A 14242-nucleotide genomic window follows, 5' to 3' on the forward strand; every position below is an offset into this window, starting at 1 on the left:
TAATTTCATTGATTCTAGTTATTGATTGAAATATTTATCTTAACCTTATGATAGAGTACTTATTTAATAATTTGATCAAATATTTTATTAGATTATTTGGATTAATTAGTTTTGACTTTATTTTATTTATTAATATTTCAAAACATCTTTTAGAAATAAACTAAATACATATTTATTTATAATTAAGTTTTCATAAATAATTTACCTTTTTTCCAATTTAGGATAGGCTATATAATAGTCTCAAAATGTATTTATTAAAATTTACATTTTATTACTTTTATTTAATATGTGAATTAATTATATATTATGTTTTTACACCATGATTATGAAATATCCAAAATATTAATTTGAATAATGGTTTTAATTTTATTGATGAATAATAACTGATGGATATATATATATATATAATACTTATATTATTTATAAACTTAAAATTAAATAGTTTATAAAGTATATATTTGAACACAAATTACACATTCTATTCATGTGTGCATTTTATTAATCCATTATCAAATTATCACTTGAAGCTGATTTATGATTCATACTTTAATTTTAGTTTTTTTTTGGGGGGGGGGTTTCTCGGTCATTGAGATCATATCCCCAAACACATTTCTATCCATCTCTTTCATTTGCTGGTACGCTCCATGATGTATTTGATCGAATCTTTCTCACTTCCTCTTTCACGCAGTTTTCTCGATGGTCTCTTACCGATAGGATTCTCCTCGATAGTTGTTCTAACTATTGAATTTATTTTTTCTACGCATGGCCCGTGCCTACGTCAGCCTCTTCTTTTTAATCTCTTTTTCAATATCCAGTCTTAAAAACAATTCTTCGAGTTCACAGTTGTGACGTTTACACCACTCTCCCGTGTGGGTGTCGGTGCAGGGGTCATAGATACTCTAAGATTTCTCCTTTCAAAAACTTAATCTTGTTTCCTCCATTTTCCTAAGTGGCCACGTTTCTGAGGCATGTAGTATTATAAGTCGTATTAGGGTCATATATTTCTGTATTTTCTTGTTAACTGATACTGTCCATGAGCTCAGTATTTTTCCCAGACCAAAAAATTTCTTATTACCCTTTTGTATTCTAGTACTGATTTTAATTTTTAAATCGTTGTCTTGTGTTAGTAGGTGTTACCTAAGTACTTAAAAAATGTCACTCTCTTAAATGTATGCCCTTCTTCATTCATAAATTATCCTTGCTGATATTCTTTATCTTGACGACATATTAACATGTGTTCCGTTTTTTCTTCGTTGACATATAATCCGGCATTTTGTGACATAGTCAGGAGTTTCCAAAATAATCTTTTCACCTTTTCTTCGATATTTCCTAATAATACTATGTCATCTGCATAGGCAAGGAGATTTATGTTTGAATTTCAAAGTACTATTAAGTCATTAACATTAATATTAATTTCTCTGATTATTTTCTTCAATACTTAATTGAATAGTAATATAAGATAGTGCATCTTCTTGCCTTAGGCCAGTGGTTACTTTATCTGGGCTTGACGCTTTTGAAGCCACTTTCATCTTAATTTCTGTATTTTTAGGGTGACCTCGATTAGATTTATCAACTTAATTGGAAAATTAAACTCCGTTAGTATGTTAAAAGGGCTTTGTCGGTTGAATGGAATAATAGGCTTTTTTTAAAATCTATTATTAGAATACATACACTTTTATTAAATTCCCACGATTTTTCTATTATTTGTCTCACACTAAATATTTGATCTGTTGTTGATCTATTGGGTCTGAAACCACCTTGGAATCTCCCAATATCTCCTCAGCTAATGGTTTAATTCTATCAAGTATACAATAAGATAGGATTTTGTAAGTCATGTTCAGTAAAGCTATCCCTCAATAGTTATTAAAAATTTGTGGATCATCTTTCTTATAAATTGGATATATAGTATTATCGCAACACTCCAAATCTGTGGTAGTTCTTCTTTTTCTCAGATATGATCTATTAATTTATGTATATTCGTTGTTGTTTTGTCATTTAATTTCTTCATAATTTCCCCTTGTATCCCGTCTTCTTCTGGTGACTTCTGATTCTTCAGTCTTGTTTCGCGGTGCTAAGTGTTCACTTAGGTTAGGTTCCATATTTGTCCATGAGAAAGTATTTATGGAGTCATCACAGTTGAAAAGCTGTTCAAAATATATCTTCCATTTATCTAAAATATCTGATCGAGTAATAAATAGTGTTCCATCGTCATTTTTTAAAAAAAATGTCATACATTTTATAGTCTACCTTTATTGCATTATTTTTTTTTGGTATACTTGGCGTGTATCATCATGTTCCTTGTAATTCTTTTTTTTTTCTGTAAAATATTTTTTGTTAAGGCTTTTTTTTCGTACTTTATGATACGGGGCTTGTTTCTTTCTTTCATTATATTTTATTTTGTTTTTTTCTTGAGTGGGATCGTTAAGGTATAGATTTCTGAATTTCTTTATTAGAATTATTACCTTCTCAAACCTCTCGTTAAACCATGGTTTACTAGTTTTCTTTGGTTTTCTCAGAACTTCAGCTGATAGGTACCTGTTTTATGGAGTTTTGTTTTGTCTCTCATTTTTCATTCATTGAGTCAATCCTATTTATATTCAAGTCCTTATTTTTTTCCCCTTGTTTCATTTTTAAAATGTCTACGATATTCTAAATCTTGAAACTTAGAAATGTCATATCTATTATTTGTTGTTTTCTTCGAGATAACATTTTTCTTTAGTTTATTCTTCATTTTCACATTAACCGAATAATGATCCGAGTCACAGTTCGCCCCTTGCATAGTTTTTACTTCTGTAATGCAGTTTTTAAATCTATTATTAATCAATACATGATCAATTTGATTAATTTGGTTTCCATCTGGTGATTTTCATGTTCCCTTATAGATCTTTTCACGGGGAAACATTGTAAACTTTATTACTAAGCCTCTAATAGTTGCAAAATCTATCCCATATGGCCATTATCATTATTGACTTCATATAAACTGTAGTGGTCGATGGTAGGCTTAAATAATACTTCTTGATCTCCTATAATAATTTGTATATAGCTCATATATTCTCGAATTAACTGACTTAAATTTTTTCACAACTGGTACAAGAGACTTGTGGACTATGAAACAAGTACCAAATTGACGTCGATCATCACATTTTCCAAATAAAATGGTATGATTATTTATCTCTTGGGTTTCTGTTTCCTGCCATCTAGTTTCTCGAATAGCCACAATTGTATGGTGCATATATTGTACTTAAAATAATTTAACAACTTTGGCGAAAACAAATAATTTTAATAATATTAAATGTGAAATATAAAACAAAGTTTATTATGGAATAAATATTTTTAATCAGTGATGCAACTACACTAATTTGGGGCCGTGTGTAAATAAATGAACGCACCCCCCCCCCACGTCAGAACGCTGCAGGAAAACCATATCTTTAATCATTTTTAATCCAACTATTTTTAATTTTGATTATATAGGCTGCAAATGACATGTTGCTGTACGATAATGTGTACAGTACAAAATCGATTATCAATTATTGTTCAACCTTCCTTAATAATTATAATAAAATAAAAAAAATTTAAAAATTAATAAATGGTTAATAATTGTATATTAATTTATAAATAAATAAAAGCTTAATATTTTATTTTAAGTTTTGATTTAATTTTTTTATACTAGGTCGCAATTTAATTAACTTTGTACACTATACATGTTGATGAATTTTTATTTCAAAGCTAGAGGCCTACTATACAAATATAATAAATTATGATTATTATTATTATTATTATTATTATTATTATATTATTAATAATATTTCAGGCTAAGGTTTAGATTTATTTATTTATATACGTAACATATTTGTTTATTTATTTATATATTAAAACAAAATGATTTTATTTTATTTTTTCTATTTATTTTTTAATTTTTCTAATTGAGCCCAATACGTTGGAGCCCTGAGCCCGTATGTTTTATACATACAACATATTCGGTTATTTCAGCAGTATTATAAATAGGTATTTTAATAATAAACGATTGAAAAATAAGATTTGTATTATTTTACATTTTTTTACGTATCTAATTTTAAAGATAACCTTTTAGTAAGATTTTATCATATTTAACGTTGTATAATGGTTATTTGATATTTAATTTATTACAATTAATCTGTTTAAAATTATATTTTAATTTTTAAAAACAAAAATTAGTAATTATATTTACGTAATATTTATGATTTAATAATGTGCTTTTAAAATTGAATACAAACCGTATGATTCTAATATTTTCAATGTATTTATTAGATTAAAAAAATACTAATTATAAAAGTAATCAGTTGGAGAAAATAATTCATTAAACATAAAACATTAGTCCTAATATCGCTTATAGCCTGTAAAATGTTAAAATAGTACAATCAGTTATGTCCTAGATAGTTTGGCATCCATTGATTTCTGTGTATGTGGCACAAGGCCAGATGACATTTTTCCGGAAACTATTCTTGTCTTAATACTCCTTAAATGCTGGAAATTTGAGAATTTATCTATATTTTTGTTCTTAATACTATCATTTTTTTACCATTTATGTGAAAGTACACTGTAAAAATAAATCATTTTAATTGTTTTCATATTTAATAGTTCTACAGATTATAGATTAATGATATTAATGTAATTTAAGTTGTTATTCATAGCCGATTTAATAGTCTAATTTGGTTTTTGGCTCCATTATTTTAACTTTACTCATTCTATTTTCTTTTACGTTTTTCGTGAAATAAATATTTTGCAAAATTATCTGTCTGCGTTTTCAACCTATACTTAATACTGTGTGGGCTTTTAGTATTTCACGCCTTCGTTTTTCTTATTCTGTTTTTGAATCACATATACGTAATTGATTTCATAACGGTTATCTTTTGAACATTATTGAATCAGATTTAATTTACTTAGAAAAAAATATAGGGTGTCTAAAAGAATGCAGGATTTAAATCTGCTATAAATTAAATTTATTTCTTTTAAAGAAACATAATATATATATATATTATTCTCTTCAGGAGAAGTTAAGGGTTAACATTGAAGAACAATATGGGGCATATGATCCTCCCTACTAGTCCTACAGGTATTTGTATTATTCTTTCTTTGGCCTCGTTTGGACCAAATAAACATCGAAAATTTATGGTTTCAACTTGTCACACTTGAAGAGAAACAATCGCTCTGCTACGTAAAAAGTTCCCGAGCAGACTAATCTCGTTGCGTAGAGACCAAAGCTACCAACCTCAATCTTGCAACTTGACGCCGTGTGATATTTCCTTATGGGGATACACTAGGTTATAAGTAGGGAACGGATTTATATGTAATAAAAATACATAAATATGTACATATTTATGTAAGTAAAATGTATAAAATATGTGCTAAAACCATCCAAATATGTAGGAAAAAAATTTAATAAAAAAAAAAAAATTATAATTATTAAATTATCAAAATTATTTGTTGCATTGAATTATTACAATTTTAAATTATTAAATATTAAATATCGCCTATTAGATCTGAAAATATTTTTAAAACGGCTAAATGATCATTCCACTTCAACCTACATCGGTTGATTTAAGCATATTTGAAGGGCATAATATTAGAAGGCGATAATTCCAAAATTTTAGAAGGGTGTCTGCCACTCTATGTCATTGATTGATTTATAATCAATATGGCCTGAAATTTTTTTCTGTAACAACATGAATTTTCTTTTTTACAACTTCGCCTATTGGTCCGTTTACGAGTTTTCATTTTGCAATCGTTGATTCGACAATTTGCATACTTTCATTCAAGGACATATTTTTGTTTCTTATTTTGTAAATGTATGTGCAATAAAACTAAAATTCACTGAGATGAAAATTAAATGAGTTTTCAATGTTTCATTTTACATAATATTTTGAGCTTTTCTAATAGCGATAGAAGTTCTGGATCTAAATTTGAAATAATTTCTTGTATTTTTGTACGAAGAAGACGTATGAATGATGAAATAATAAAATATGTTTAAAAATATTTACAAATTAGTGAAATATGTAAAAATATGTAATTATACCAAAATATGTAAAAATATGTAAAATAAAAGTAGCATCATATTAATAGGAATGATTTAAATCATGAACATTTCTTATCAAATTTTAAATATCTCGTTTTAATAAAAATATGTATTTACATATAAATCCGTTCCCTAGTTATAAGTTTACTAAAACAAAATTCGAAATGTCTTGGAACTTAAGCAAGATATTCATTATATTTTGATGGGGTAATGTGTGATCGAGTGATGGTAAATTTTATGGAAAGAATAATCATTTGTATGGCTAGTAAGAAGAGGGGGGCGTAATATGTCTGATATTGTTTTTCACTGTTAAACCTTAACTTCTCCTGAAGAGAATTATATATTTCTTATGTTTTTTAAGAGAAGTAAATTTAATTTATAGCAGTTTTAAATCCTGCGTTATTTTTGAGACACTCTATATATTAAGTTATAAAAAAAATATAAGGACACTACATATTGTGTGCTCAATTATTATGATTTAATGTATAAAAAAATAAATAAATAGTTAATACAAGTATATAAAAATGAAAGAATAAATAAACATAAGCTTATATATATATATATAATATATTACTTATTTAGTATATATTCATAGCTATAAAATTTACACCACATAATCGTCGTTTATGATGAATTGTTTCATGGGAAATATAATATAGGTAAAAGTATCAAATCAAGTAAAAAAGTAAAAAATCAACGTTAAATAATCCAAAAATAATAAATCATATTTAGGGTAACCTTATTTGACTAGGGTCTTTGACTGAGACGTTCTAATAATTCTAGGATGGAGTGTATAAAATACTCAATTTTTTTAATAAAAATTTAATTTTTTGTTTTAGTTCAAATACTTGTTTATTTATATAGGTTACATTAAAAAAAATATTTTTAATTTATTTCAGTGGTATTTGAATGGCCATACTTTTCAGAAGATTTTGTTTTTTTAACAGTTCTTTTGTTCCCATTAATATATTTGTAGAATTCTCCACAAGTCATTTCATAATTAACTTGACACTAAAATTGACTCATAATCTCTGGAAGCAGACAATTTTATTCATCAGTCCACTGGATCGTCATTTATGAAAAAACTCTTTTCCCATATATTTAGTCATACAAGTTTAAAAACACAATTTTTTACTTTCAGTCGCATATTTGTATACAATAAAGTAAAATTTGCAATAAGCAGTTTCAATTAGGGCATTTTAGTATCTTGTCGAGACGTTGGAACAGAGAGCTCAATAAAAGTGACATCCCCCATATATTGGGATGGATGGCAACCCTAATCATAGTACATTATAATATAATAATCGTAACAATGATTGTTAAATAAAATTATTTTTTACAGTTTTTTGATAGGTAAATGTTAAATTTTATAAATTGAAACAAAACCAGTTTAAAAATATAATAAGAAATGAAAAAGTATTTAAAATATCATTCAAATATTTCATAAGTAAAAGTATTTAAAAAAGTAGTCAATGCATTAAAATGTATTTTAATTGTTTTATTCAAATAATTTTACTTAAATGTATTAACACTGCCTTTAAACTATAAATAAACTGTTTTCTACTCCTATATTACCAGTTAATACTCCAAAGAGATTAGGTATAGCTTGAACTATAATAATAGGGATGGACGACTTCTGAATTACAATCTGTTGTCTTTTTGGCCATCATAAATTATACTGCCGTATAATAATACAAGTATTATTTATTCTAGCACTTATTTAGATATCTATAAATATTTAAAATGTATGTAAAATTAAGAATAAAATGTACTCTACACTCCTAAATTACTAAGCAATGTAAGTACTACTGAGTTATTTTCTTAATTTTTATTCTGCTCACTATTAATTTCATTAAAATCAAATTATCTATATAAATGTGTGTTTGAATTGTAATCATATTATTTTCTAATTAATAAATAAAAAAACATTTTTAATCGTAATAATGTTATATTAAAAGATGTATGTAAAATAAATATATTTTATAGTCATTAGCTAAACTAAAACAGAATTATGGCAATGGCTTAAATTTAATGAATGATTAAAATAGAATAGATAATGAAGTTTATTTTATTTCCTATATTAAATGTAGTTAATATATACTTATAAATTTAGATATGACATAAAAAATAAATAGTGTCAAAATTACCTCTTTGTATTATTTGTGCTCTAATTTGTTTCCTTTTCAATTTTCTACTAACTTATTTTTATTATTTATTGTTATATTGGTTGTTTAGAATTTGAACAATGGCTTCACACTATCGAAAAACTCTTCCATCTGCTGATGCTGCATTAGCGTCTGAAGTTTTTGACCGTTTCTGTACAGCATCCACTATGAAAACTATTCTTGGTCATTTTCGACATCTATGTGAAATATTGCGCATCAAACCTACTAATTTCCCTCAATTTTATCCAAAACTGAAGGTAAGTTATAATTGTTTAATTGTAAAGTTATAATTGGTTGATGATTTAGTAAATCTATAATTTATATTATACAATTTTAACTATCTAAATAAATCATGTTTTTTAATATATATTGAGTCTGTAATCTGTTTGTTAGGAATGTGGTGATAACAGAATTTTAATAACTAATGAATCGTAGCTAGTTATAATACTTAAATAGAACCAACAATTTTTTAGATTATTTAGATTATTATTTTTTTTTTTTTTTTTTGTATATATTTAGATAAAAACTATGAATAATAATTCGAAGTAAGTAACTTTGGGTCTTAAATTGTATTCAATGTTCATTCAATAGTTATACCTCATTTGTTTTGAAAGTGTTAATGAATTATTTTTGAAGGATCATACTTCTATTATTCATTATGAGGAAATGTATAAACATAAGAAAAATCTATTCTTAATTTTTTTTGTGTATTCATTTTTTATTTTCTAGACAATGTTATGTTCGTGGAAAGCAAAAGCTTTATGGAATAAATTTGATAAAAAAGCAAGCCATAAATGTTATAATCGAGGCAAAGCATGTATGAATACAAGGGTAAGTTTTTGAATACATTATGCATTTATTATTTTTTTACAAAAATAAAAACAATTTAGGTTTTAATAATTGGTGCGGGACCCTGTGGATTACGTGCTGCAATTGAAGCTCAACTCTTAGGTGCTAAAGTGGTTGTAGTGGAAAAAAGAGATCGGCTTTCAAGACATAATGTTCTTCATCTTTGGCCTTTTGTTATTCAAGACTTAAAAGGGCTTGGTGCAAAAAAGTTTTTTGGTAAATTTTGTGCTGGCGCAATTGATCATATAAGTAAGATCTTAATATTAGCTTACACTGAATATGGTATATTAATAACAATAATTATTATTTTAGGTATAAGGCAGCTTCAATGTATTCTGTTAAAAGTTTCTTTAATCTTGGGTGTTGAAATTCATGAAGGTGTTAGCTTTGATGCTCTTTCTCCTCCTCCTGAAAAAGATGAAAGTATGTTTTATAAATAATATATAATTAATACTTCTTATACTTTTAGTATGATAATATAGAAGACATACATTTATTTCATTGATATAATATTTTAATACACAAAGTCATGCAAATATCAATAAAAAAGTTTGTTAAAGTACTAACTATTTAATAAATATTTTTTTAATTTAATTTAAAGAAATGTAATAAATCAATCAAATATAATTTTAAGTTAAATCATTGAAGTATGTTTAAAACAGATTCTAAATAATTAAATGGACAGTTTTCTTAAATTAGAAAAATAAAATTTTTTATTGTGATTCTATTTAGAGATTTTTAATCATATTCTTGCATTATTGATTTCAAATACATTATTGCATTAATAATTAAAACCATGTATTGAATTTTATTTTTTGTTGATTATCTAAAATTACTATATACGTGCTTTTCAAAATAATAGAAATTGGTTGGAGAGCTAATATTAGTCCAGCAGATCATCCTGTTTCTCAGTATGAATTTGATGTTCTTATTGGAGCTGATGGTAAACGAAATACATTAGAAGGTATATGTTAAAAAATTAAAATACTTACATTTTTGAAGTATTATTTCCTTTTTTATTGAATTCAATTTATATGATTATTTATTATTTAGGATTTAAAAGAAAAGAATTTCGTGGTAGATTAGCGATTGCTATAACTGCAAATTTCATTAACAAACACACTGAAGCTGAAGCAAGGGTTGAAGAAATATCTGGAGTGGCTTTTATATTCAATCAAAAATTTTTTAAAGATCTTTATCGAGAAACTGGAATTGATTTAGAAAATATTGTATATTATAAAGATGAAACTCATTATTTTGTAATGACTGCCAAAAAACATAGCTTGATCGATAAAGGAGTTATATTAAATGTATGTATTTTAAAAATAAAATAGTAAACACAATATAATATAACTTATAATTCTCTGTAGAACTATATTTATTAAAAATATTATAACTTGATACAATATTTAAATTATATTAGTTCGCAGATGATTTTTATATGATAATTTTTATTTATAGGATTATGCTGATGTCGCAAAATTGTTAGCTCTAGAAAATATAAATAAAGAAGCATTAACAGAGTATGCAAAAGAAGCTGCAAATTTTTCAACAAATTATTCATTGCCTCAACTTGAATTTGCTGTTAATCATTATGGTCAACCTGATGTAGCTATGTTTGATTTCACTTCAATGTACGCTGCAGAAAATTCTAGTCATGTAATTCAAAGAAATGGTCATAAGCTTCTAACCACATTAGTTGGAGACAGCTTATTAGAGGTATTAAAAATATATTTTTTAAATTAATACAGATTTGTATTTGTTGACTTTTTATGATACTAAAATTGTATAATGTTCTAGCCATTTTGGCCTACTGGTTCTGGTTGTGCTCGTGGTTTTTTAAGTTCCATGGATGCTTGTTGGGCTATTCGGCAGTGGGGTACTCCAGATTCTAATCCATTAGATGTATTAGCTGAAAGGGAATCAATTTATCATATTCTTGGTCAAACAACACCAGAAAATTTACATAAAAATATAGCTAGCTATACTGTTGATCCTCATTCGAGATATCCTAATTTGAATACACATGCTGTTCTTCCTTTGCAAGTTGTACATTTATTTGATTGTGATGACAAGAGTATTATAGAAAAATTACTAAAAACTCCTCGCCAAGCAATTACGCCAGTTCAAGATGTTCCAAAAAAAAGAAGACGGAAAGGTAATTTTTAACTAATAAAAAAATTGTATTTTAGTAAATTATTACTTTTTTTATTAAAAATAATTTTTATTTAAATATTTGAAAACAGTCCGTTTGGCTGCTCTCGATCCTGCAAAAAAGGGTGAATAATGTAAAATATACAAATCCTATAAGTGTTTGTTCTCTAACAATGTGTGCCTGTTTTATTTATATTTATAAACAAAAAATTTTAAAAATACTTGAAAAATTATTTATTTATATCTTTTATATTTTAGAAAGTCAAGTACATCAAGAAACCTTACATAATTGGTTGAAAACTCAAGTTGAACCTTATGATACAATATCTGTTGATGATTTTGCTAAATCGTTTAAAAATGGCTTAGCATTATGTGCAATTATTCATAGGTACCGCCCAGACTTGATAGATTTCTTTTCTCTTTCTCAATCAGATGTAGCAAAAAATAATCAATTGGCTTTTGATATATTAGAACATGAATTTGGAATTCCTCCAGTAAGATATTATTATACTGGACTATTTGAACTAATATTTTAATACATTTTTATAATATTTTCTTTTCAGATAATGTCTGGTATTGAAATGGAACAGTGTGATGTACCTGATATTTTGGCCATATTATCTTATTTGTCACAAGTATATGATACTTTTAGAAGAGAAATTCCACATATAAAACATCCAAAATTGGTAATAAATTTATTATACAAAGTTGTACATTAAATTTGTTGAAATTATTTAAGTTGATTATTTCTAATCTTTTTTAGGAAGAGAGTGATCATGGTCCAACACCCGCTGAAAGTCGTTTTAGAATTAATGTTGCTAGAAATAATATTTTTACCCCTTATTCAAAACCATCTATTCTAGTAAAGCCCATTTCACAGTCACGAAAACGTTCCGGTGTTAATAGTGTATCTACAGTTGATAAAAGCAATTCTTCTATGCAAAGACGTAATAGAAAACGACGAACAAACATAAATAATGGATCATTGGTAATTAAGTTTTTATTATTTTTAATTTTTAAATAAATATTTCGAAAATTGTAAATGATAAAAAAAAATTAGTTTACATCAGAAATGTATTAAAACTATATACTTAATTAATTTTTGATAAAATAAGGCACAAATAAAAAAACGACTGCATATACAAATGCAACAAATTTATATAAGAGAACCTGAAGATGATGAATTTTTAGAAAATAATAATCCAGAACAGTTTAAAGAACGAGCTAGAGAATTGGAGAAAAAATTATTTCCTAGTGTAAGATGAATGTGTTAAAATATGGTTATTGTATATTGATTGTGTGTGAATATTTTTTTTAACAAATTAACTTTTATATTTATATTGATGATTAAAAATGAATGTTGAAGTTGATACATATATTGTTGCATTTGTGCAATGGACATAAAAATTGTTCTTTACAAGGTTTTGTTTACAATTAAAATTGTTTAACTATTTATAACAACCTCGCCATATCAATATTAGTCAAAAAAAATTTTTTTATTAAAAAAAAGTTGTGCAATTAAAGGTTAATATATACAAATACAAGTTGTAAGTAAATTAAATAAATGCCTATTTAAATAGTGTATTATTAATATTTAATATTATTAATAATTTGATATGTCTTAATTGTGGTAGTAATTACTAATTATAATAATATATTATTTTGGTTTTTATTGAGATTTTTATATAACTATTGATTAAATTGTCTATGAAATATATTTATTAAATTTTTAAGTATATTCATTTGTATATTACGAAAAAAAAATTATCTTTTGAAAAATTAATATGTACCATTTTTATTGCATTAAATTATTTGAATTTCCAAATACTTAAGTGTAAACTTAATTTTAAATTTCAATAATAAGCAGTAAAGTAAATTTATTAACATTTTTATGTGTTGTTTTATAAAAAATGTAGGTGGCTAGAAATGTTAAATTAAATTTTTTAATTAAGTTTATAACTAAAATGTTGAGCTTCATCTGAGTAAAAAAGAATATTAGAATTCTAATATTTATTGGTTTTTTTTTTTTTTTTGAAGAATATAATTTAGTAAATATTGTGTCTTAATTTTTAATCTTAACAAATTATTTATTTGTATTACATTCATAAAAAATAATTGTAATATTTTAGCCACGAGATAATCGTGTTCAAAGAGACTGTTCTCCTCGTTATAAAATGGAGGAAGACATTTCAGTTAGAGCTAAAGAAATTGAAGCAAAACTTAAAGGTGGCCCATCCATTGATAAAAAACCTAAAGATCTTTTGCGGGCTATTGGTATGTATACTTCTATGTATCTTGTACTTAGTATACTTATTATTATTTTATATAGGAAAAATTGATAAAAGCGATTGGAATGTAAAAGAAATAGAAAGAAAAATAGAAGAAAATAAAATGCACACTAAACACATTAAAAATGGTACTGAAAAAGTACCAAAATGGAGCCGACCTCAATTTGATGATAAAGTATTATGAGTATAAAACAATTTTTATTTATAGTATTTTTAATTTAATTTATATACATATGTTAAATATTAGGTAAGTGCTATCAAAAAGAAACTTCACGTGAAAGGATATGATAATGACAATAATGACAAAAAATATATGGAAATTGATGATAGTTTAAATAAACTAAATAGAAAAATTAAAGATGGAAATATTTTAGATCAAGGTCAACGTGGTGCTAATAAAGTTTCAGCAATGGCTGCTCATTTAGCTACAATAAATAAACAACCTGAACAGCCTTTACTCCAGAGATCTGTAAGAACATTTTCTTTTTATTCTTATTGTACTGTGTAATATTAATATTGTTTTTCATATAGCTATGATTCAAATTCAAAAGAATTTAGAATTTTTTTTTATTTTTCAAATAATTTTATTACATTAACCTCAAAACTGTATCCTATCAATGTTCATTACTCTTTCAAATTCCTAGAATAATTGTTTTCAATTTTATATTTAGCCCTTTTCATATGATTTTTTTTATTCTAGTAAATCATTTCATTAAAATGTTTAAAGTAAAAGT

At 25.3% G+C, this 14242-nt stretch overlaps 1 protein-coding gene across 5 annotated transcripts in view; it reads left to right on the forward strand.

Moving 5' to 3' along the window:
* Positions 1-14242, forward strand: part of LOC112686580 (F-actin-monooxygenase Mical) — a 34030-nt gene that overhangs the window by 5556 nt on the left and 14232 nt on the right. For 3 of the 5 annotated variants that reach the window (XM_025558940.1, XM_025558964.1, XM_025558956.1), the window contains exons 2-17: positions 8288-8474; positions 8947-9048; positions 9108-9315; positions 9379-9489; positions 9929-10030; positions 10120-10376; positions 10528-10785; positions 10867-11224; positions 11313-11345; positions 11479-11714; positions 11784-11906; positions 11984-12208; positions 12336-12476; positions 13350-13494; positions 13550-13683; positions 13756-13977. In XM_025558940.1, the coding sequence (XP_025414725.1) occupies positions 8298-8474; positions 8947-9048; positions 9108-9315; positions 9379-9489; positions 9929-10030; positions 10120-10376; positions 10528-10785; positions 10867-11224; positions 11313-11345; positions 11479-11714; positions 11784-11906; positions 11984-12208; positions 12336-12476; positions 13350-13494; positions 13550-13683; positions 13756-13977 (2832 nt within the window). In that variant the 5' untranslated portion in view covers positions 8288-8297. The remainder of the gene's footprint in view (positions 1-8287; positions 8475-8946; positions 9049-9107; positions 9316-9378; positions 9490-9928; positions 10031-10119; positions 10377-10527; positions 10786-10866; positions 11225-11312; positions 11346-11478; positions 11715-11783; positions 11907-11983; positions 12209-12335; positions 12477-13349; positions 13495-13549; positions 13684-13755; positions 13978-14242) is intronic. The other 2 variants (XM_025558972.1, XM_025558949.1) reach the window with 2 other exon arrangements.

Source organism: Sipha flava, unplaced genomic scaffold, assembly GCF_003268045.1.
Source record: "Sipha flava isolate LNK unplaced genomic scaffold, YSA_version1 108_pilon_pilon, whole genome shotgun sequence".
Classification (NCBI taxonomy): Eukaryota; Metazoa; Arthropoda; class Insecta; order Hemiptera; family Aphididae; genus Sipha; species Sipha flava.